The 26447-nt window shown below is 36.4% G+C and overlaps 1 protein-coding gene across 4 annotated transcripts in view; it reads left to right on the plus strand.

Moving 5' to 3' along the window:
* Positions 1 to 262: 262 nt before the first annotated feature.
* Positions 263 to 26447, plus strand: part of RASGRF2 (Ras protein specific guanine nucleotide releasing factor 2) — a 310740-nt gene continuing 284555 nt past the window's right edge. For all 4 annotated transcript variants that reach the window (XM_012541399.2, XM_003759876.2, XM_031967027.1 and 1 more), the window contains exon 1: positions 263 to 1328. In XM_012541399.2, coding sequence (XP_012396853.2) covers positions 1041 to 1328 — 288 coding nt within the window. In that variant the 5' untranslated portion in view covers positions 263 to 1040. The remainder of the gene's footprint in view (positions 1329 to 26447) is intronic.

Raw genomic sequence — 26447 nt, forward strand, 5'->3', positions numbered from 1 at the left:
AAGGATTTTCCGTTTCTGAACTCAGTACACTTTTAAAATCCCATGAGTCAAAGTCTACCAAAAGCAATAAAAATAACCACCTTGCTGTTTGAATATATTCATCTCTGTCGGGCTAGTTAAAATACAGGTAACAAAAGGAAAGAAAGGTGGAGGGGGACTTTCACTTTATGCAAATTTTACACAATATTTTGGGGAGGTGACTCCACCCTAGTGCTATGGAAACGCACGCGCGTATGAGTGTGTGTGTGTGTGTGTGTGTGTCTGTGTCTGTGTGATCGCGCGCGCTTTCCTTTAATTCTCCCCCAGCCAGATGAGCAGGCAGAAGGATAAACCCTGAGCAGAGGCAGCGCCAGCGCAGTCCGAGAGAGAGGAGGGGACTGGACTGCACAGGACAGAGTGAGGGCTTCTCAACCTCGTCGACTTTGCTCTTTAAATTGGTCTCAAAGCCGATTACAGCTGATCTCCCACGTGACGTTTTACCTTCTGTCTCCCCTAGAACGAATTGCTCGTGTACAATCCTCCTTGGGCTGATGTGCGTCTCCCCAGACAGACTCCGTTGCGGTTTGGGGCACGAACTTTTTTGGGGGGAGTGGGGCAAGAAGACTGCTGCTGGGAGGGCCGGGCGGAGTCTGTAGGAGGCTCTGGCCGCAGACAGCTGGGCCTCTTGGAGAGCCCAGAGGTCCCTCTTGCCCTAGCCCGGGGACTGAAGCCGCGACTGCAGCAGCTACAACAAACAGCAGCATTGAGAACGGGAGAGCACCCCTGACGCCAGTGCCCGAGGGGAGGCCCGGGCACCGGCCATCCCCAGAGGGTCGAGCGGCCTCGGGGAGGCTAAGGGGCTCCCGGTTCCCCAGGGAAGAACAGAGGAGCCACTGGCCGCACTGCACCCCTACGCGGGGAAGCAGAAAGCGGCTTGGAGCCGTCCCCTCGGGGGTGGAGTGGGGGAGTTTTCACAGATATGCCGGGGGGCTCCCCGAGCTAGGGGCCCGCCGAAGACGCGAGCCCCCCAACCCACAGGCCGGCCCGGGCCCCCCTTCGCAATGCAGAAGAGCGTGCGCTACAACGAGGGGCACGCCCTGTACCTGGCCTTCCTGGCCCGCAAGGAGGGTACGAAGCGTGGCTTCTTGAGCAAGAAGGCGGCCGAGGCGAGCCGCTGGCACGAGAAGTGGTTCGCTCTCTACCAAAATGTGCTCTTCTACTTCGAGGGAGAGCAGAGCGGCCGGCCCGCCGGCATGTACCTGCTGGAGGGCTGCAGCTGCGAGCGGGCGCCCGCCCCGCCCAAGGCGGCGTCTGGGGCCGTGGGTGGCAAGGACTCTTTGGATAAGCAGGTAGGTTCCCTGTCCTTTCCCTCTCCTCGATGCCCTCCCTTTCTCCTCCCGCCCCAACCCTGCGTCTTCTTTAAGGGGTTCTGAGGGCACCTGGGTAGTGCCCATCTTAGAGATGCGCGCAGCCCATCTGAATTAAGGCAGCAGGGCAGCTTAGGAGGGCGAACTTCAACTCCCCAAGGTTGGGAGCGGGGGTATTTTCCAGAGCCACCCTCGGGGGGAAAAAATTAAATGTAAAAACTCAATCAGGGCAATTCATCCCCTCCTCCTCTAGTGAACTGAAAATGAGGTGGTGGGTAGGGCTCCTCTTGCCTTGTAATTTGGGGGGGCTTTTTTCTTCCAGGCGCTTGATAAGGAGCAGTGGTCATTGTTAGTGTCACTGATTAAGGTTCGCCGCTTCCCCCACTGTTTTGGCTGAAAGAGTTCGGTCCGGGGACACGTGAAGACACCTGTTGCATTTCACGTGGCTAGAAGAGATGAGCTAACGAATCTGGAAAGTTTAGTTTTCTACTTAATATGGCTGGTGGCTGTGTGTCCCTGAAAGTGCATGAACACCGCTGACGTTTCTGTAAAGCTAAAAAGCCGGATTCATTGTGGTAAAAGTGATAAACGCTTTGTATATGGCTTTCTGGTCAGTTGTGGTTTGTGACCGTTTGCCGTGCTAACTTTTGATGTATTGTTTCTAATTAAGGGACACCTGGTGAATTCCCTCAGGTTAATTTGTGTTGTGTATTCTGCAAATGTCCCAGAAAATTCATATTTCTCGTCCTTAGAAACTGAGATAATCTAAAACGTACTTAGCGGGTAGAGGTGGGGGTTAGGGAGTGTGGGAGAATTACCGCTTCAATTTTGGGTGATAGTTTTTAATAGCTTTATGTTGTACTTTTCTAGGAATACAATTGCCTAAAACTGCAGAAAGATGCTAGAAAACATCATTTTTTTTTCCTGCTTTATTCTTCTTGGGTCTTAGAATTATAGTTGATTAATTTTTCTGTCCAGCATTTTTCCACTATGATTGATCCTGAAAATCCATGCCAAAGAACAAAGGTTAATTACTTGAGTTCCATAGACATATTTCTTAGCTGAATTCTCAGTACCAAACAATGAATACTTGTGATGAGATGAAAGGAGATGAAAACTAATTAAACTCAAAGTTTCTAATTTTTCTGTTTTAGTTTTTGGCAGCCAGACTCAAATCTTCAATAAGTTGATCAAACTTTTTGAAGAAAGATTCAGAGATGGAAGCTGATAAGAATAAACATGTTGACTTTTGAGCACTTTTCTCTAGGGGTTTTTGAAAATCTATGTCTCTCCTTCTCCCTCCCAACGCTTTACCAATATAAACATAGAGTAGAAGCATGATTTTAGTTGACCCAGAGATACACTCTGGCTTGATGGATAGAGAGGCCAACTTCAGGAAGTTCAGTATTTGACTCTTATCTGTTGGCTGTGTGACTCTGAGCAAGACATGTAATGTCTCAGTGCTCTGGAACCTAGAGTCTAGTTAACTCTATACTTGCTTACTAATTTTCTTATCCAGGAATTTCCTACAACAGTGAAAGTGGACACAGGTCCAATTCCTTTCTTTAAACCCTTTAATTGACAAATTTGACAAATTAAATGAGGAAAAGGAACACTGAGATAGGAGGAATCTTTTTTAGGGTTTTTTTTTTGTAGTCAATTTGTTTATTTTGAAGCTGGAGTAATTGTAGTTGTTTTCAAAATGAGGAAATTCACCTTGAATAGTCTCTGCAGAAACAAATCTCATATTTTTTTAACCATTAAAAAATTCTGGATAAAATAAAATATTTGAAATTGCTTTGAGTATTCCTTCAATTCATTAAAATGCATGTGTTTATTTATTTAATTTATTAAAGATTTATTCAATTTTTTATTTCAATTTATTAAAAACATTAAAAAAAAAACTGCTCTGCCTTAAGCACAGCACTGGATTTTCCTGGTATTGGTTTGCTCTAACATCCCTGTGAGACTGGATGATCCATTGTTGATTGGGTTTTGTAGAGAGACCTGAGATGTGGAGGAGTTCTCCAGGGGACACAATGACAGAAGGAGCAGATATACTAGACATATGTGAGTTCCTTGAAGATGGGGATATTGGACTTTTTGTTACCTTGTCTCCCCTAGGATTTATCACAGTGCTTTATATATAGTGGATACATTTTTCTATTGAACTAAATTGACTTGAGAGAACTTATAATTTAGTATGTGTCTATTAGAGCGTAGATTTCAACCTTTTTTTTGGTTGTTGTTATTCATGCTCTCCATCAGCAAAAATTTGATCATGGACCCCCACTATGTGTATATTTAGTTATTATACATATATTATTGTCTTAATATTATATACAGTATAAAACTTACAGAAAAATAGAAATAAGAAAAGTTGAATTAAAGATGAAATAATATTTGATCCTAGATTTTAACAAGGAACAACTGTAGTTGTCTGAATAGGGGAATAACATGGTCAAACCCCTGCTTTAGGAAAATTACTATGGATTGGAGAGGGGAGAATACAGGGAAAATTAAGTAGGAAGGTATTACAGTAGTCCAGTAAAAATGTGATGAAGGCCTGAATGAGAGTGGGAGCTGTGTAAGTAGAGAGAAGGTCATATAGAAGAGATATGGGGAGAGTAGAACTGAAAAGATTTGGCAGATGACTTCTATGCAGCATGAGGAAAAGTGCTGAATCGAAGGTGACACCTAGATTTTGTGAACCTGGAAACTGGAAGGATGGTGGTGCTCTTGACAGAAAGGGAGAGGAATGACTAGGAGAAGATAATGAAATGAGACTTTTAATGCAGATCACAGCCCATCCATATCCACTTCTCTTTGGTGACTTATGCTGCTCCATCTAAAATGAAAAATTAGTGTGTGGATAGGGGAGTGGAAGAATTCAGAGCCTACCTTCTTATTGGATCTGCTCTAGCCACAGGGTGATCTCAGGACTTGGAGAGGAAAGGTGATATGCTGTGCTGGTTCTCAAAGTCACCTATGCAGCTTTTGCTGTAGGTGCCAGTGTGTGGTTAGTTTAGAACTGCTCTGAGGGCATTCCAGCTCAGAACTGGGTAGCTTAAGAACTTGCTAGCAACATCAAGGGAGGAAGAAGAATAGAGAAGTATTGGAATTATATAAGGAGTAGTTGTGTTGGAAACAAGACCTATATTGGCTCTGTTGGGAGGGTGAAATACAATTCAATTTTTCCACCTCATGATTGGTTGTTTTCATACCCTTGGAATGAATCCCTGGTCCACACTTTGCAGACCCACTATACTAGAGAACTTTAAAATAATAGACTCTTAAGAGATTAAAAAAAACTGTACAAGATGATATAGTCTAATCTCACCTTAGAGATGAAAAAAGTTGAGGTCTAGAGAAGAGAAATGACTTCATAAAATAATAGATTTAGAGAGAACTTAGAAACATTATAGTCTAATACCCGTCTCCCCCCCCCACCTCCATTTCACAGGTGAGAAAACTCGAGGCCCAAAGGCTTAGGTCTTCCTGAGTAATTCCAGAACCCTATCTGCTATACTACTGATTCTCAAGTGAGACTCTCAGGATTCTCACTGTGTGTGATATCAGGAACCCTGGTAATTCCTGAGACCCTTTTTTTTGAGGGGGGTCTTTAAGGTCAAAACTATTTCCATAATAATACTAAGATATTTTAATGTTTGATATGTTAAGTATAGATATTGTAATCCATATAAGCAAGAACGCTTGACCAAGAGTCCTCAGTAATTTTTAAGAGTATAAAGGGGTCCCCAAACCAAAAACTTTGCTAATTTTTGCATTATACTTTATAACTTTCCAGACTTGTCCAAGATCAGATAGCTGAGAATATAGTGAGCTGTACAGAAATTCATGTGTTTTTCCAGAGTGTTCATCCTGTTTTAAAGACCAGGAGGATATATGATCATAGATAAACTAATAGGGACCCTATAGGTTTTTTCCGTGTACTTTTTTTTTTTTTTTTTAAAGAATTTTCTTGTAATCCTTCTTTTGGTGCCTCAGTGGGTTTGTGAGATATAGTCTCAATGTGGTTAATTCCTACACCCACGGCATAGATCTCATATCTCAACCCATCCGTGACTTCTTATTCTGAGCAACTCTTCACTTCTTTCCATAAGTGTTTTATAGCAGAACTATGCAATTCATTGATGTTCTTCATATTAAGAAGCATGCCACATTCTTTAAGCTCTCCTAAATTTAGCTAACTTGATCTTTGTTTCCAAGTTAGCAGGGAAAAAAATGGTACTGCATTTCACCTTCCAAATATGTCTTGAAAGAAAGGCTTACTTTTACAGTCCTTTCCAAGGAAGTAACCAGAGTTGGTACTTTCTATTGGTTTGCTTACAGTCTTTTCATGGTGGGTTAATTCTCAAGGACAGTAACTATAATATCATCATAAGGGTTTTGATGAAAAAATCCTTTTGAAGAAATAACAACTTTTCTATTTCTCTTGAAAAGTCATGCTTCTGGTATTGAGAAAAAGGAAAGGAACACATTTTCTTAGCACCAGTCATATAGATCTGCCTCGTTTTGCAAGACTAGCATGATGAAGAACAAATCTTCTGTGAAAGAAGTATTTGATATTACAGAAGCTTCAAAAAAATTGTAGAGCTAGAGATCAAGCATTGTATTTTTGGTTGTTGATGTCTTTAAAAGTAAAACAAATCTCAAAAAATAATTAAGGAAAATAGTCAAATCTTGAAAAATGATATTCACAAACAGTTATATTTTTCAAAGAGAGGAGCTTGTTAAAGGTGAATCTTTTTAAGGTGACATTATTTCAACATGGGTCTTTTTCAAAGATTTGGGTATAATTTTTGAAAAATGATTTCACAACATTTGAAAATTGATGATGACAAAATGGATAGAGAGATGGGCTGAAGTCAGAAAGACCTATTGAGGGTTCAAATTCTGTATTTAGCATTCTAGCTCTGTGAACCGAGCTACATCATTAGTGTCTGGTGTACTTTGCTAGCACATAAACAGATGCAGCATGCTAGCAGAAGGAATTAGCAGACCTGGAGTTTTCTATGCTGATGAAATCATAGATTTTTCCTTACCCAGATATCTTGCTTAGAGGGTTGCTTTGAAAAAGGCACTTTTGAAACTTGAAAGTGATAGAGAAATACAGGTTGTTAATCTTTGCCATCTAACCTTTTTGTTACCATATGTTTCTTCCACATACATCCAGAACTATCATTTTTACTATCCAACTTCAGTAAAACATTTTGTTCAAGTGTGATATCATTTATGCAAGGGAGATATCTCTAGATGTAGAGGTTTAAGGGAAACCTCATATCAGTGACAGATTAAACACTCATTCTAGTTTTGAAAAAATTAAAAATTATATGATCTCAGTTTGTCACCTCATTGTCATTTAGTTCTTTCACCCTTATTAATCTGTTCCTATTTCAAATGTAGTGTACTATAGAATTTTGCATAGTTAGATGCATTTAAGTTGTATGCATCAAAAATGATTTTTGGATCTCAGTTTTTAATTTAGGGTGTTTAACTGGTGCTCAGGAATAAATCCAACTGTTGTTTATTGATTAAGAATATCTAGAATTATAACAAATACCTAAGTAATAGTATACAGAATTTAAAATATCAGGAGGGCAGAATGACTCATTACTTATACTTTGCAGTCATCTTTTTACTTTGCAGAATCAAAACTAATACTAATTTATATCCTCACAGATTAGCAAAATTCCGTTATTTGAAGTTTTGCCATATCTTGTGTTATGGTGCATTTAGAGGGCATTGTGCATTCATTGAGTGCAAGACTTGGAGTCAGGAACATTCACCTTCATGAGTTCAAATCCTGCCTCAGACACTTACTAGCTGTGGGACCTTGGACAAGTCACTTCACCCTGCTTGCCTCAGTTTCCTTATATGTAAAATGGGTTGGAGAAGGAAATGGCAAATCACTTTAATATATGTAACAAGAAAAATGCCAAGGAGGGTCATGGAGTCAGACGAGCCTAAAAAACATGGAGACTTATAAGGGTTTTTTTTTGTTTTTTGTTGTTGTTGTTAACAAAAGTTTGTTAAAAACATTTTAAATTCAGAATGTATACCGCTGAAGGATTTTTAAATTCAGAAAATTAATTAACCTAAATAATAAAATCCTGTCAAATAGCCAGATAGCACTGTGATATATAATAAGATGTTAAAAGTTTAAATTTTTATTTTATAATAATTGATTGTGAGGTTAATTCTAAGTGTTTTTCCAAATCTGTTAATTACATTTCCAGTATGGAAATGTACTTCTAGGAGGCTAAGGAGTTGGAATCCATTAATTTAATTCTTCAGTGTAGCCAAGTTTGGCATATTCTTTCCAAGAAATTTGTGTGTGTGTGTGTGTGTGTGTGTGTGTGTGTGTGTGTAAAGAAAACATATTGGCAGCTTTCTGCAGAAATAATGACATTAGTAGTTGGAGCAGAGACCCAGAAAGCAGATGTTCTCACAGTTTTTACTTGTTACTTGGCTCTTGAGATACTTATGCTTCATTGAAAATCAGAAATATGAAATCAATTTGCTCCAAACTGGTAACAGTGGATGCAGAGCACCAAAAAAATATTCTTCTAGGGAAAATGCCAGAAAAAAATAACAAAAGGAAGAGTGGTATATCTATATTTAAACAATATGTTTTTGCATTCTTTTTTGATGTATATGGGAAGAATCGAGGCAGGAAATTTTAGGTAGATTTATAGCAATCAAAACAGGATGAAGGAGAAAAGAAGTATAAAATGTATATCTGAGACTTGATATTGTTTTAAATCTCTGATCATATCTATGTGGGTATTCCCTGTAATGGTGAAGATTACAGCCCATCCATCCATGATTGACTGCCTATTTTGTGAGATTCTTATCAATTTCTTTCCATAAATCCTTCACAGAGGGATGGGCACAGTGTACCCACTGTGCTGGGGACTTTCCTATAACTCTCTAGTTGTTAAGTGGATACCAGTAGTACATGTAGGCTATGCACCAGTTATTTCCCATTCTTTCTATGTGACTGGGTCATCTTTTTTTCCTGTCTAGTTCTCCATTTTTTTCTGTTGAAATTCTTATTGTTGTTTCTTCTGCTCAATTCTCAACTGGGAATGTGTTGTAGCTTCCTTATGCCTCTCTTTATTGCTCTTTGGGTGATCTTGAATTATTATTTGAGTACTGATATTCATGACTTATAGACCCAAGTCATAAAAAAATGATGACATTCACAAATGGTAAAAGAAATCCATGTATTTTGTTTTCTGTTTAATTCTTCTTTCTATACTCATTCTTTTTTGTATTTTTTTCATTTTGTGTTTTTTCTTTGTGCATTTAATATGTTTATTCCCTAGAATTAAGAAGTATCTTTTACTCTCAGAATACTCTGCATAATAGTACAAAAATGATTACGTATAGAGAAAATAAATATAAAATTGATCAAATGGCAAGAGTCCTTAGAATGAGCAAAGATAAATTCTGGAAAATGGATTTAACTGTATTTTTCTTTGTTGGCTATATGCATATAGGAAAGAATTGGGTTGGTGGAAGACAAGAGCATTGCTACGATGTATTTAGTCAGAATTCTTGTTTCCTTACTCTTCCTCATCCCAGTCATTGAATCTTTTGTGAAATATTGTTTCTAACTCTACTATATTTCTCACATCTGACCTTTCTTTTACTTGTAGAGTCACCAACTAGCTCTGAACTTCATCACCTATTGCCTAGACTATTGCAGTAATCTTCTAATTGGTCTCTGTAACTCAAGTCCCTCCCCATCCTAACCCATGCGCCTTACATCTGCCAAAGTCATATTTACAAAATACAGACCTGACCATGCCACTTCCAGGATCTTCTTATTACTTTTGGAATCAAGTACAAATTCCTGTTTGGTAATTCCAAAAATAATGACTTAAAATGATTTTTGTTTTTCTTTAAATTTTTTAAAAAATATTTATTCATTTTCAACTTACATAGAAAAAGACAAAAAAGAAAACATTTCATATTTCCAGCAAAACTTAAAAAGAGAATTAAATATAAAGCCATGAATCTTCATTTCATAGTGTCAAAACATGTAATATATGACATTGTTTTTAAAGCTACATTGCTTTTTTGTGCTTCCTTTTAAGTATTTTTTCCCTCTGCTGTGTTTTCTTAGTTTTTTTCTTCCTTTCTTCCCTACCCTGCTCTGGAGAAGACTACCATTAGATACTAGCATGTGTATATAAAACCACACTATTCATCCTTCTATTTATCAGCTGTTTCTCTAGATGTAGATAGCATTTTCCATCATGGACTTCTATGGGACTACTGTATTGCTGAGCAGAGCTAAGCAAGATCATTGCACAGTGTTGTTGATACTATGCACAGTGTTTCTCATAGTTCTGCTCACTTTACTTTATATTAGTGAATGTCTTTTCATTTTTTTCTGAAATCTACCTCCTAGTCATTTCTTAAAGCATAATAGTATTCCATTACATTTCTATACCACAACTTGTTGAGCCATTCCCAATTGATGGGCATCCCATCAATTTACAATTCTTTCCCACTACAAAAAAAGAACTGCTGTAAATATTTTTGCACATGGAGGTCCTTTTCCCTTTTTAAATGATTTCTTTGGGATATAGCTCTTGTAGTGGTATTATTGGATCAAAGGGTATTCACAGTTTGATTGCTATTTGGGTGTAGTTCCAAGTTGTTCTACAGAAAGATTGGTTCAATTCACCAACTCCACCACCATGTTTTAAGTTTCTGCTTACTTCACTGTGCATCAGTTTTATATGAGTGTTCTTTCTTCTCTGTATTGATCATTTCTTATACTATACTAATATTACATTAGATTCATGTATCATAACTTGTCTAGCCATTCTATAATCAATAGACCTTTGTTTCTAGCTTTTTATTCCAACAAAAGTTCTGCTCTAACTATGCTGTTGTATACAGTGTCTTTTTGTCTGTATGGACATTTACTTACTTCATATGATTCCAAATTGCTTTCTGGAATAGTTGGACCAATTCGTACTCTCCCACTGGTGAATTAGTGTGTCTGTTTTTCCACAACTCCACCAACATTGACTATTCCCAGCTTTAATATCTCTGCCCATTTGCTGCGTTGTGAGGTGAAACCTTAGTTGTTTTTATTAACAAAAACGTTTGTTTTTAATGCTGATCTGGGCCATTCTTGCATATGTTTTTTTTAATAATTTGCATCTCTTTTGAGAAGTGTTTGTCCATATTTTTTGATTACTTATTTATTGGGGAATGACTCAAGCATTTAAAACCCTTCCCAGACTGATCACAACCCACCTTTTCATCATTACTTCACTTCATCTACTCTTTGATCCAGTTAAACTAATTTTGTTGCGGCCTCTCATTTATATTATTCCATTTTCTGTCCATGTGCCTTTTTCATGGGCAAAGGAATACACTCCATTCATCTCTGCTTCTTAAGTTTTTTTTCAAAATTCTGCTGAACCACTACTTCATTCCTGAGACCTTTGGAGATTCCCTTCCCACCCGATACACACAGATATTACCCCTTTCCCAATAACTATACATATCTATATACTCGTTATCCACCCTTTGGAGCTCTGCCAAAAGGCATCAATCCAGAGCAAGAGAAGATGGGGGGTGGAGAGCAGTTTGTCTTGCCTGATTTCCTTAAATTCCAAGATGATTTTGGATTTGACCTAAGGGTGGACCACCAACTATGCTGCTGACCCAGATTTTGGTAAATAGGAGGGTATGGAAACAAAGGAGGAAGAAAAAAATCTGAAATTTAAAGAATCATAAAATAGCAAAGCTGGGTGAAAACCTTAAAGATCGCTTAAATTTCTTGTTTTGTAAATGAAGAAACTAAAGCTTTTTCAAGGTCACATAACTAGTTAATAGTGAAAATTAGGGCTACAATACAGTTCTATTGCCTTCTGTGCCTATTTTACTGTTTTTTTTTTCAGTTAAAGTAAAAAGATGTAAAGAAAAAAAAGATTAGGTTGTTTTGTTCTTACTTTTCAAGTATTCATGAGGTAGAGGGAGGGTGGGTTGTATAGTTTCATGTGAGAGACACTATGACTTCAAGCTGTAAGTTTTGTCTAAATTTCCTTTTGAGCTTTTCTTTTTGCTAGGATCCATTCCCTTAAATAAGGAGTTTGGAATCAACTCTGAAGTAGTAGCTTTGAGAATAATAACTGGACTTGTGTACACATAGATTTGAAAATAAATGTCATGGGTAATTTAACTTCTCCATTTGTAAAAATTTGTGACAACAGTAGCTTTCATTAGTTACTCCTATACTTAGCAATGCTGAAATATCTGGTGTCATTGAACAATAGTAACTGAAAAGCAGCAATAAGATTACTGCTTATATTTTCAAATCACCAAAAGTTTGACTTTCCCAGACTTATTTAATTGAAACTTGACCTGATTTCTGTTCAAAGCCTGTGGGTTTGTGAATCCTTGTTAATTTGCATGACTGCTATAAGCTGAGGGGGATGAGATGTTGGAAGTTTTGAAAAAATATTTTAAAAAACTTGAATAATCATAGTTAAGCGTGGGAATCTTACTGAGAAAAGAAACCTTCCCAATCTATAGGGAATGTGAACACTTAAGTTTGATGATAAATGGAGAATTAAAAATGAAGAGAGGCTTTGTTTAAGGAGTTAAACCTAAACAGGGTGAGTCTAAGGTAGGATTCTTAACATTTTTTGGTGTGTCATGGAAACCTTTGGCAGACAGATGAAACCTATAAAGCCCTTCTCAGAAAAATGTTTGGTTGCCTAGGTTCCTAACTGAAGGAAATGCTAGATTTTATTTTTTGTTGTTGTTCGTCATTTCATTTGTGTTTGACTCATTGTGACACCATTTTGGAGCTTTGATGTTAAAGATAGTGGAGTGGTTTGATAGTGGAACCTTCTCCAGTTCATTTTACAAATGAGAAAACTGAGACAAATGGACTAGAGATTTGCTCAGAGTTACATGCCTAGTAAGTGTCTGATTTCAGATTTGAACTCAAGGAAGATAACTCTTCCTTATTCTAGGCTTGACACTCTCTACTGCACCACCTAGCTTCCCAATATTTCAGTAAGAGGTTTGTACAAAGAAAGATATATTTTTCCCCCATCTGAGTTATGTTTATTCCTTTATTCCTCTGCTGTGTCCAGTCCTGACTTTGGACCTTTTTCTTCATCATATGTCTACCCCTGGGACATATTCTATTATTTCTCACTGCCCTTCCTTCTTAAGCCACCCTCCCCCCCCAATTGCTTTTCTTCATCCTTTAATATTTGTTACCCTCAGTAGAATATGTTATCTTTTTGCTTGTTTTTTATATTCCCAGAACTTAGCACATAGTAAGTATTCAATAAATGCATACTGATGTTGACTTGATTTGGAGGAGGTTTCAGCCTGTGCTGGTTGGAATAACATCCATACCTGTAAAATATCTTAAACTTTGAAATATTGAAATCTTTCCCTGTGAAGTGAATTCACTTTATTTTTTTTTCACTTTTGGGCCATTGTTCTTGAGAGCCTTAGTTTCAAGATAGATCTCTTATTTCCTCTATATCTGTATGTATTAAAATGTTAGAATAGTATGTGATTTTCTTTCATTGATAGTGAAGGATCAAATCTGTATGCAAGCTGTGTATATGTAGATTTGTTTCCCCATTATACTTGGGGTAGAATACTTTATGTCCATATTACAAAAAGCAATTTGATGGACATATTATAGAGCTTGTACCTCCTTATGTTCATCTGGGACAAACAGTAAAGATAGATAAAAATTTGGATCTAAAGTTGAACAGGAAGAAGAGAGGAGGTTGGATTGCTTTCAGACAAGTTAGTCTTGTCTTAGCACAATAAGTGCTTATTATTAAGTGCTTACTGCTTGGCAGACACTGTGCTAAGCACGGGGAATGGGGAGGAGAGGAGAAAAGGAGGAAGGGAGAGGTGGAGGGAGACAGAGACAGAGAATGACAATACTTGCCTTCAAGAAACTTACATACTTCACACAAAAAGGGAACTGAAAAGTGAGAGGGCAAAAGGAAGTACTTTTGAAAAGCCATTGTGTCTAAGTATAGAAAATCCAAAGTAGAGCTTGGAGAATGAAGTATTTATTGATTGAGGAGAATGATTTTTCTTAGCTTAGAGAAGAATGAAGGTTGATTGCCTGGGCTCCTCTCCAAAACAGAAGCCCAGGAAGGAACTCACCAGTGGAAGAAGAGGGCCAGTTTGGAATCCTCCCCAGAATGGAGGCTCAAGAAGGAATTCATCAATGAGAGAAGAGAGGTAGCATATCAGAGGAATGTTACGGTTAGGATGGTTGTTGAAGCATGGTGGCAAAGTCTAGAAAGTTTACTTTTTCTTTAGGAGAGTGCAGAGTTCCTTTAAGGATCCCAGATGTCTCATATAAGCCAGGGCATTCTCTTGAATACCAGTCTACTGCTTTAACTTAGACTGGTATTCTACTGCTTTAACTTATAGGAATAGATATGGAATACAACAATCTCCAGAGAATTATGCAAATGTTATATTTTAAAAGTTAATGTCCCAGAGAGGGTAATGCTAAGATAAAGAGGCATATGATGAGTGTGAATAGGCTGTGACACATAATCAGTGAAGAATCCCCAAGAAGAACAATGGTGAAAAATGTCATTAAGGAGCTATGTGATTGGAAGCGAAGATGGACTGCCTAGGTGGGTGAGGGTAGAGGTGCTCTATAAATACCCTTTTAGTGTTAGGAGAAAGCAAGTAAGACCTTCAGCATGTCCTCCTGAACTGATGGGAGGCCACTGATAAGAGCTGGGATAGGCTGGCATGGATGGCTTGAGATATGTACTACTGGAGAGAATTTCTGATGCGATGAGATCCCACATCCCTTTTAGTAATTTTGAGTCACTTGGACCTGAGAGAACATATGCAAGGGTTTGTGCATGAGGCTCTAAAAAAATTACTGGGCAAAGACATTAATTAATGAGCAGTCTTTACAAGGATGGATGTTTTAAAAGCTATGTGGTAATTAGATGAGAATAGGAATATTCAGAGTTGGGTTTGAGAGGGGGGGAAATGGTTGTGTTCTCTTTGAATGATGTTGGTGATTACAGAGCTCAGGCAAAAATTGTCCTGTCTGAATTAAGATCACTGGGTAAGATGCTAAGAATCTTTTAATCTCTAAACTCTGAACACCTGGACTGTGAGTTTTAATGACATTATGCCTTTCCCATCACTCATTTTGGGTTGATAACTATTCAGCTCATGTCCTGGTCCTTATATTGAGAATTATACAGCAGAGTCACAAACATCCAAGAGCAAGGCATTTAAACATCAAAGATATTTTTTTTACAGCAAAGAATGATAATAATAGCTAGAATTTATATAGTACTTTAAAGTTTACAAAGTGCTTTATATATGTTATTTCGTATGAAAAAGAGGGCTATCCAGGGTAAACCAATCTCTGCATCCATGTATAAAAGGGTACAAATCTCCTTCTCCTTCAGGGAATTATAATCAGATTCCTCATTCATTCTTCCAACTCTCTACCACAGCAGAACAGTCACTTTGCTACCAGAGGTAAAGTAGTATACTAAGAAATATTCCTGTGCATTTTTATATCTAAATTTTTTTGACTATGTGATTTGAAATCACTAGGACTTGTATTTATGCAAGGGTTGTAGGATCTGGCCCTAACTTGTTAAATACTAAAGAAAAAAACCCATAAAAAACTATTTAACAAAATCCAGATGTCATTAGGGTTGATATTTAATTCCCTGGAGCAGAGGTTTCCATTTTCTTTTTACTATTTCACTGTAGGGGGAAATCACTTTTTTTGGTATGTGGATCTCTTGATTGAGGGGGATGATTTTTCTTATTAGTTTAGTTATTATGGTCTTCCAGTTGTGCCAAAATACAATTTTAATCTTAGAACTGGGAATTCAAGAGGATTTCTATTTCTCAAGCCAGACAATAACTTTTGTTTTCATTCAGTGATTTGCTATTTACACTTTCCCTCCATTCCCCCTTTTTTTCCTCTGTGAATGTTGTCATTTTGGAGATCTTGCCTATAGTCTTGCTTTTTAACCAATTTTTTCAATCAATTCTGAGACCCAACTACTGTTATTTTAATAAGAACTAATATTTCTGTAGTGCTTTAAGGTGAGCAAAATTCTAACAACTCCATGAATTAAGTGCTGTCATCTCCCTTTTCTAGATGAAGAAATTGAGGGTGCCTAAGCTCATTTGGCTAGTAATATTTGAATCAGATTTTAAAGGTATTTGTTAAAGTCACATCAATGGAGTCTCTGGATTATTTTTGCTGAGAGTTTTGCTCATTTCAAGAGATTATGCAAGTTTGTTCTTTGTAATGTGGTTTACCCCATCTGGGTAACACTTCCATTTTTGTCATGCTGGCATTGAATGAGATGTGATAAATTCCATGATCTCTTCAGCAAAAACTTTTCACAATTTTGATCTCACCCATTGTACCATTTTCATCATTTTCCCCCAAGTAACTTCTTCTTTCAAATTGTGTCCAATGTAGAATATCATTAGACTATCATTCATAATTTGTGTTTGCTTTTTAATTTTTCTAAAAATTTCAAAATGTTTAAAAACATTTCATTTGTGAGTTATAATAATGTACTTGGCTCCAGGGGGGAAAAAGAGTACAAATAAATTGCATTTATTTCTGAGCTTGCTAATTACAAAAATTTCTGTTTGAATAGCAACAAATGATCCAAGAGGTCAAATCAATTGTAAGCATCCTTGGATTCACATATCACTATTATATAGTTTTGAGGGCTGATTTTTTTTTTTAAATAGAAAATAGGAAAAGAAAAGAGAAAAGACAAAGGTAGTTTCACTTGATAAAACAGAATTTTAAAACACTAATTCTCTGGTGCTAATCAGTTCTCACATCTTTTAAGTGAGTGGTGACCCCCAATAGCTAGTCCATATATTATTGTACAGTATATGACACTCAGCTTTGATACTTTTTTCATGCTTCTGTGTTTGTTAATTTAATTTTCTTTTCTGATAGCTTCTTTAATAAAGGTCGCTTGGGCTTTCAAAAATTTATTTCCCTGTTTACCTTGTTCAAGCATTTTTCACTTGTGTTTGACCCTTTATGACTCCAATTTGGGTTTTTCTTTGCAAAGATACTGAAGTGGGTTTACCATTTTTTTCTCCAGCTCATTTTACAGATGAGGAAACTAAGGCAAACAGGGTAAAGTGACTTGCCCAGAATCACACAGCTAATAAATGTCTGAGGCTGGATTTCAACTCAGGTCTTCCTGACTTTAGGGTCCAGTACTCCTAGCTGACCCTATTTATTTACATAGTAGCTATCTGATTCAGAGAATATCACTTTTCTACAAGTATCACTAAACTCAATCTCTTCTTTTAATGAAGTTGAAAGAAAAAGATACATTTCATGTAGTAACCTTGAACTTATTTGTTCTGCATATGGAGTAGAGTGTGAAGTACAGCAACTAGACTCACCAAATGCGTTTGCCACCTACCCAATCCAAATGGCAGAAGAATTCATCATGAATGGTAAAGTCCTCCAAGTGTACCTCTTTGCCAGCAGGCAGGTCACAAGTGTTTTTTAAGTAATTATTGTATACATTGGGGATACAAACACATGAACAAAAAATGGCAGTCCTTCCCCCAAGGAATTTACATTCTAATGAGAGAACTGTATTTACAAAGGGCAAACTGAAAAACATGGAATGAAGACAGAGGGCTCTGGGAGTCTGGTGTCTTAAGATTTAGAAGCAGAGCCAGGAAAGATCTGAACCAAAGCCAGCCCACACTTGTTCCCAAAGTGATATTCCCCAGGAGGAATGAGAGTGAAGGAAGCTAAAGAGGTGGGGAGTTCCAGGACAAGAAGGTCTCAGGCTGAGGATTGTGGGGACTGAGGGGTAAGTGGGAGAGGAGAAAAACTCTGGAGTCAGAAGCTTATCACCATTTTTTTGATTGCATGAAAGCTCAGAACATTGTTGAGCACTCTCAATGAGATCTATAATCATTCACAAGAATCCTATGTAATCCACCAAGTGGGTGAAGAATTCCTGTTGTTCAGAGCATGATATGGATACCATATAGAGCTGATTCATCAATATCTATCAACTAACATAAATATTATGGATAGATAATGAATTGGTTTTAGATTTGAATAAGAAGAGGAAAGTGGATTGAATCACTTAGGAAATTTGGAATTCACTTAATGACCCTAAGCTGCCCTCTATACAAAGACCTATCTTTAAAAAAAAAATCACTTTTAAATGTTATTTTTCAAATAACAAAAACTGTTTTCCTTTTCCCTCAGTTCCCTCTACTCTCACTGGGGGAAAAAAAGAAAAGAAAAACAAATCTCTTGTGACAATGTGCATAGTCAAGCAAAAATAAATTCTCTCATTGGCTGTGTCCAAAAAGTGTACAGACACACTGCATTTTATTGCATTTTGTTATATTGAACTTCACAGGTATTGCATTTTTTACAAATTGAAAGTTTATGATAACCTTGTGTTGAACAAGCTTATTGGCACTATTTTCCCAACAGCTTGAGCTCATAATGATCTGTGTCACATTTTGGTAATTCTCACAATGTTTCATACTTTTTCATTATTATTTTATCTGTTATGGTGATCTGTGAGGTTACTATTAATAATTATTTTGGAGTGTCACAAACCACATCCATATGAGATGGTGAACTTAATAAATGTATGTGTTTTGACTGTTCTATCAACTGCTTTTTCTCCTATTTCTCTCCTCCTTGAGATTTCCTATTCCCTCAGACACAACAATATTGAAATTAGGCCAGTTAATAACCCTATAGTGACTTCTACATGTTCAAATGAAAGGAAGAGCCTATCTAGGAGGCAAAGTTCATTATTGTCTTATTTTAAGAAATTGCCACAGCCACCCCAACTTTCAGCAATTACTACGGAGCAGTCAGTTGTCAGCAACATTGAGGCAAAACACTTCATTAACAAGAAGATTTCAACTGCCTGAATGCTCAGATGATTTATAGCATTTTTTTTTTTTTAGCAGTACAATGTTTTTAAACCAAGATATGTACACTGTGTTTTTTAAAGATGTAATATTATTGCACACTTGATAGACCCCATTATAGTTTAAACATTACCTTTATATGTACTGGGAAAGAAAAAAAATTGTGACTAATTATATTGGGATAGTCACTTTATTGTGGTGGTCTGGAGCCAAAACCATAATATCTCCAGTATATGCTGGTGTGTTTCATTCTATATCTTGAATCAGTCATATCTCTTCTTAAGAGAGAGGGCAGCTTTTTTCATCATGGATCCTTTGGAATCATGATTGTTTATTGCATTGATCAGATTTCTTTTTTTTTCTTCATGTGCCCAGCAAAACATCAGGGAAGATTCAAAATATATAACAATAGATTTCTATTTCAAGAAAGAAGAAATTGTGTTCATAAGTGTCTATCTTTTCTTTGCTTCCTTGTAGGTAGTTCTTTTGTTCTCTGCTGTGTACTTTTTTTTTTTTTTACTTTATTCTTTTTGCCCTTTCCATTACTCCTTTCCTCCCCCCCCCCCACACTTATTCCAAGCAGGCTATAGTTAAGCACAGATATATTTATATATTCACTTATAGATATATACATACACATATATACACACACACACATTGATCGTATGAAGTATTTCAATATTGTTTATCTTTACAGTGATGTTATATAAAAATTCTCCCTGGTTTTCCTCACTTCATTTTGTATCAGTTTATACAAGTCCTTTTAGGTTTCTATGTAACTGTTTCTTTCATTATGTCTTATGATAGCATTACATAACAGCATTCCATGATTTATGTATGTCATAATTTTTTCAGCCATTTCTCAACTAATGGACAGCCTTTTACTTTCCAATTCTTTGGCAGCACAGAAAGAACTAATTTTAAATGTTTTTATATATAGGAGTCATTTTCCTCTTTGATTTCCTTTTTTAACATCACTATTCTTTCAGTGGTGCTATGTTTGTGTATGATTGAATAATAAAACACTTCATAGTCAATAGAATTAAAAATTGTGGTGCACCCAATTATAACCATGAATAGTCTGCTGCATGTTACCAGTAGAAAATTGCAACAAAGGAAGAGTATAAAGGATAAAGGTAATCAGTTGAAAAAAAGAGGTAGGTCAGTCATGTGGTCATAATGAGAGGTAGATAACCAGTAGATAAACCTTGTACCTTTTTGGTTACTTTATCTACAATGTTGAAAAAGTTAGAGAGGCCTCTATTATAGTATTTCATTTTTCCTCAGTTACAAGGAAAATAATTTTAAACATTTGTTTTTAAAACTTTGAGTTGCAGATTCTCTCTTCCCCCTTCTCCACCCTATACCCTCATGGGGAAGGTACATGTGATGTCACATTTCTATAAAAGCTATATTGTATAAGAAAACATAGGACACCTCCCCCCAAAAAAGAAAAACCTAAAGAAAAATAAAGTAAAAAATATGCTTCACTCTGTATTCAGACACAGTCAGTTTTTTTTTTCCTCGAGGGATAGATGACATTTTCCACTATAAATCTTTCAGAATTGTTTTGGATTATTGCATTGCTGAGAATAACAAGTTGCTGTTACTTTGTACATAGTACATTTAACTTTGTATGAGTTCATGGTAGTCTTTCCAGGTTTTTCTGAAAGCATCCTGCTCATCATTTCTTTATAGCACAATAGTATTCCAACATATCACATGCCACAATTTGCTCAGCCATTCTTCAATTGATGTGCATCCCCTCAATTTCCAGTTCTTTGCTCTGAAGAAAAAAAAAAGAATATAAATAGTTTTGTACATATAAGTCATTTTCCTTTTTTTAAATTTTAAATCTCTTTTGGGATACAGATCTAGTACTTGTATCACTAAATCAAAGGATATGCATGGTTTTATAACCCTTTGGGCATAATTCCAAATTTGTCTACAGAATGCTTGAATTGGTTCATAATTTCACCAACAATGCTTTAATGTCTCATTTTCTCCATGTTACTTCCAACATTCCTCATTTTCCTTTTCTTACCTATTAGCCCACTTAGTAGATATGAGGTACCTCAGAATTGTTTTAATTTGCATTTCTCCAATCAATAATGAGTTAGAACATTTTATATGCCTATCTACAGCTTTGATTACTTCATCTGAAAACTGTTCACATTTTTTGATCATTTATCAATTTTTAATAAATTTGACTCAGTTTCCTATATGTTTGAGAAATGAGGCCTTTCTCAGAAAAACTTGTTTCAAAATTCTTTTCACAATTACTATTGCTAACTGTATTTCCCTGTTTATTCTATTCTCTCTCTCCTTTAATCCAGTCTCCCCATCAAAAGTATTATAATTTTCACTCCCCATTCCTTCAGTCTCCCCTCCCTTCTATCACCTTCTCTCCATTCTTGTATATTCTTTCCCTCTACTATCCTGTAGGGTAAGATAGATTTCTATACTCATTTGAGTGTGGATGTGATACCCTTTTTTGAACCAATTCTGATGAGAGTAAACTTCATTCATTCCTCCTCACCTCCCCCCTCTCCCCCTCCACTGTAAAAACTTTTTCTTGGTTTCATTTATGGGCATTCTATCTTACCTTTCCCCCCAGTGCATTCCTCTCTCACCCTTTATTTTTTTAAAGGTATTATCCCTTCATAGTCAATTCACACCTAACCTTTCTGTCTATATATACATCTTCCTTCTAACTATTGTAATAATGAGAAAGTTCTTATAAGTTACAATCATCATCTTTCTTTGTAGGAATGTAAATAGTTCCTCATGATTTCCCTTTTCTGATTATCTTTTTATGCTTCTCTTGAATCTTGTATTTGAAAGTCAAGTTTTCTATTTAGTTCTGGCTTTTTTTTTTTATCAAGAATGTTTGAAAGTCCTCTGTTTCATTGAATATTCATTTTCCCTCTAAAGGATTCTACTTTGTTTTTTTGGGTTGGTGATTCTTGACTGTAATCCTAGCTCCTTTGCTCTCTGGAATATCATATTCCAAGCTCTTATCTTTTAATAAAAAGGTCGCTAAATTTCACGTGATCCTGATTGTGGCTCCACAATACATGAATTATTTCTTTCTGGCTGCTTGCAATATTTTCCCCTTCATCTGGAATTTGGCTATAATATTCCTGAAAGTTTTCATCTGCTTTCAGGAGATGATTGGTAAATTCTTTCAATTTCTATTTTACCTTCTAGTTGTAGAATATCAGGGCAGTTTACTTTGACAATTTCTTGAAAATAGGCTTTTTAAATCACTATTTTAGGTAGTCCAATGATTTTAAAGTTATTTTCTATGATAGTTGTTTTTCCAATGAGATATTTCATATTGTCTTCTATTTTTTCTTATTTTTCTTTATTATTTCTTGATTTCTCAGAAAGTCATTAGCTTCCATTTGCTCAATTCTAATTTTTTAAGGAATTATTAAATTATTTTCTTCAGTGAGCTTTTATACCTCCTTTTGCATTTGGCCAATTTTGCTTTTTAAGGCATTCTTCTCGTTGGGTTTTGGTACTTCCTTTTGCATCACTTATATCTTCTCAATTTTCCCTCTACCTATCTAATTTGATTTTCAAAACCCCTTTTGAACTCTTCCATGATCTTATTCATGGATCCAAGTCTTATTCTTCTTCAACATTTTGGATATTAGACCTTTGACTTTTTTATCTTCCGAGTATGTATTTTGATCTTTCTTGTTGCCATAGTAACTTTCTATGGTCAGAACCTTTTTCTGTTGTTTGCTCATTTTCTCAGTCTATTATTTGATTTTTAACTTTTTGTTATCTTAGGGATCTGCTCCAGGATGGTTTTAGGGTTTTTTAGGGGTTTTGTGCAGCTCTTTTCAGAAATACTTCTAGAGATCTTTAGGTTTTCAGTTTTTCCAATGTCTCCTGGCCTATGATCTAGTCTCTGAGCAACCACAAGCATTTTTTCTGTTTTGGAAGGGTTTTATACCACTGTGGCTGCAAGTTCTGGTGTGCTAGTGCTCTTCTTCCCCCTGGGACTGTGATCTGGATTTAAGTACAAGAAAACTAACAGAGTTCTGCCTCAATGTTAGAAGAGACACCTGTAATCTCCTCTCACCAGGTATTTGATCCCCTTTCTGTCTGTGGACTGAGACTTCTGAAAGCAGCCGCTGCTGATTCCGTGGCTCCCATAGACTGTTCCTGGTTTACTGGAGCCAGGGCTGTGTTGGTGTCACTTCCACTGCAGCCATTGATTCAGACACCCCGACAATTTCTCCTGGTTTTTAGGACCTGGTCTCTGCTGGTCCAACCTGAGGTCTCACTCTAGTGCAACAGACTTTCCTTTTTGGTCTTAGGCTGGAAAATTGCTCCACTCTATCTTTTGTGGGTTCTGACATACTAAAATTTGTTGGGAATCATTATTCAGAGGTATTTTGAGGGGTTTGAGGAAAGTTCAGGCAAATTTCTTCTTTGACTATAAAATTGAGACATTGAGAGGTTAATTGCCTTGTCTGTGGTCATACTTCTAGTTGCACTTGAGGCTATTTAATTTTAGATCTTTTTGACCTCAAGTCTGATGATCTGTCCAATGTACGTACCATCTAGATACTCTATGATACAGTGAGGTAGCATGTGTAATGTGCTTTGCAAGCATTAAAGTACTATTTGTAAGTGCTAGCTATTATTGTTATTATTATTTCTTCCCTGTCACCTCCTTTCTCTCTCCTAAGCTGTTATATTCCACTTGAAATTTATGTTTGGTAGTACAGTAGATAGAACCCTAGGCCTGGAGTCATAAAGACCTGAGATAAAATTTGGCCTTAAGTATTTAACTGACAGTAGGACTCTGGGCAAATCATTTAGCCTGCTTGCTTCATTTTTTTTTTCAGATGCAAAAAAATACTAATAGGGCTATGGTAAGGATCAAGTGAGATAATATTTGTAAAGCACTTAGCCCAGTGTGCCTCACACATAGTAGGTAATATATAAATGTTAGCTATTATCATTTGGCAGTTAGATGATGCAATGGATAGAGTGTTGAGTCTGAGATCAGGAAGATTCATCTTCCAGAGCTCAAATCTGACTTCAGATATTTACTAGCTATTTGACCCTGGGCAAGTCACTTAACCCTATTTCCCTCAGTTTCCTCATCTGTAAAATGAGCTGGAGAAGGAAATAGCAAATCACTTCAATATCTTTTCCAAGAAAACCCCAAATGGGATCATGAAGAGACATGACTGAAATCATTGGGCAACAATTACAATTACTATTATTAATTTGAGTGGAAAATGACTCGTCTTGATATGGCAGCCCTTGTGAGAGCCAATTATGTGTAACGTATGTGCCAGTTATAAGTAACAGAAAACAGCAGAATCATGACTAGGAGAAAAAAAAACCACTACTCTTGTTAAGTCTGCAGTATTTACAATGCATATCTCATGCCCCCTACATAGTCCTACCCCTAAAGAGCTTACATGATTACAAGTTATTTCTCATGAAACCCAGGACATTCTGATTCTTCTAAGTGCCCCTGCAGAGTACCTTGGGTCTACCCTCCATTTTGGGAGCTATGACTACCTATTTTGAATTTGTGCTTTCCTTACTGACACACAACAGCAAGCATTGTTGCCTAGCACATTGGGCACCTGAGGAGCAGATTTCCAACAAAGACTAACAAAAGGAGCACAATAGAAGGGGAAGTGACATTGACATGCCCCAAATCTTTCTATTTCTTAAAATAATTTCTTGCTCATATTTATCCTGTTGGTACAGTTTCATCCATTGTAGCAGTGCCTTTTGGAGTTGTCCTGCTAAATACTTGAATAGAATTATCTTAAGACATGTCTGCTCAGCTCCTGGGCACCTGTATTTTATTTCCCCTCCAAACTTGTCTATTCTGCAAGGTAAGGAGTCTGTGAACTCATTACTTAATTACTTTGATAACTATATTTCAATATACTTAGTTTCTTTTGTACTTTCATATGTTTTATTTTATGTTTTAAAAACATTGTTCTGAGGAGCAGTCTATAGGTTTCCTCACATGGCCCAAGGAGTCCGTGATACACAAAACAGTTAAGAAACCCTGCTTTACAGGACCAGGAGATCATTATATACTTCAACAACAATACTATATGATGATCAGTTCTGGTGTACGTGGCCCTCTTCAACAATGAGATGAACCAAATCAGTTCCAATAGAGCAGTAATGAACTGAACCAGCTACACCCAGCGAAAGAACTCTGGGAGATGACTATGAACCATTACATAGAATTCCCAATCCCTCTATTTTTGTCCGCCTGCATTTTTGATTTCCTTCACAGGCTAATTGTACAATATTTTAGAGTCCGATTTTTTTTTTGTACAGAAAAATAACTGTTTGGACATGTATACATATATTGTATTTAATTTATACTTTAACATATTTAACATGTATTGGTCATCCTGCCATCTGGGGAGGGGGTTGAGGAAGGAGGGGTAAAATTGAAACAAAAGGTTTGGCAATTGTCAATGCTATAAAATTACCCATACATATAACTTGTAAATAAAAAGCTATATATATAAAAAAAGAAACCCTGCTTTAGAATATCATTCTCAGCCTCCTTGTTGAATCTGGCACATTTATTTTTTTCACCTCTGTGTGATGAGTGGGGTGAAATGTGGAAAGAGCACCAGCTCTAGAGTTAGAGGGCTTGGGTTAAAATTCCACCTCTCTAGCTTAATATCTGTATGACCTTGGGGCAAATATTTGACTTCATTTTTTTTTTTCCATTTGCAAAATCAGACTAAATGGCTCCTAGCCCCACTTTGCTTTAAATCTATGATCCTGTGATCCTTTGACATATTCATGCAATACCTTCTATTTGAAGTAATGCATGGACTATATTTTGGCACATATTGCAATTATATTTAGATTACCAGTTAGAGAGAAGTTTGTTTTGATTATGGTGTTTTTTTTTCTTTTTTTGAAGCAATCATTTAGTAAGTGTAGGTAAAATTTGAACTCCTTTGTTCTTGGTCCAGGACTGCTGCTCTATGCACTGCACTGCCTAGCTGCTCCATGGTTATATTTGAAAGTCACAGGCTATAGTTGTTTTGTTATCTTGCAGTTTGCTTGCAAGATAAATTCTTTATGATTTTATTTTAGGGTTTTAAGGTTTTCAAAGGTTGTAGTAGAATATAATAAGTGAAGATGAAATGTTTTAAAAAGACTTTAGGGGAAAACTTACTAAAAGTTAAATATTGTAGCTAAGTGGCTCAGTGGACAGGGCATGGGATTTGGAATCAGGGAAACTCAAGTTCAGATTCCTTCCCATATATTTAGCAACGTGACCCTGAGAAAACCCTCTTTCTTCCTCAGTTTCATCAACTATAAAAATGGACATAATAATAGCACCCATCTCCCAAGGTTGTTCTGCAGATCAAATTCTCATATGAACATAATATATATGTATATAATATTTGTAAGGTGCTTTATAAACTTTCAAGTGCTATAATTGTGAACCATTATTATTTTAAAATATTACTCAGGACTTAATCAGGTATTTTACTCTATAGGGTATACTTCATGTAGAGAGTTTCAGTTCAGTTAGAATAAATAAAAATAAATCCTAATTCAACTTTTTGTTTATTCTGTATATACTTTTACCTGTATTTGTTTTTCCCATTAGAATGTAGAGCTCTAGTACTTATATCATTAGTACCTGGTATGACCGATTAGTTTCATTGATATAGGGAAATGTCCAGGTGAGGAAACTCTATACCATTGCTTGTCAGCACCTTCTCCTTAAGCTTTAGGAAGTTGCTAAGTGACTTACCTAGGATCACACACAATCTATGTATGAAAGTAGTTTTGAGGCTAACCTACCAGGTGCACTGCCATTCTAGAATAAACATAATGAAGTAGAATGCGATTTTAGGACAAGGATAAAAAATGTAGGTGAATAATGCCTATATAGCAAAAGATCTATTACATAAATAATCTGAATATGAAAGAGGAAAAGAAACAACTGGGCCTAAAGATGATATAGAGTGTCCTAGATGCCTTAGTGCAGTTAAAATTTAAAGATGCACTAAAACTTTTGAGATACTTTGTATTTACCCTTCTACCATCTTCTGTTAT

The sequence above is a fragment of the Sarcophilus harrisii genome, chromosome 1 (genome assembly GCF_902635505.1).
Source record: "Sarcophilus harrisii chromosome 1, mSarHar1.11, whole genome shotgun sequence".
Classification (NCBI taxonomy): domain Eukaryota; kingdom Metazoa; phylum Chordata; class Mammalia; order Dasyuromorphia; family Dasyuridae; genus Sarcophilus; species Sarcophilus harrisii.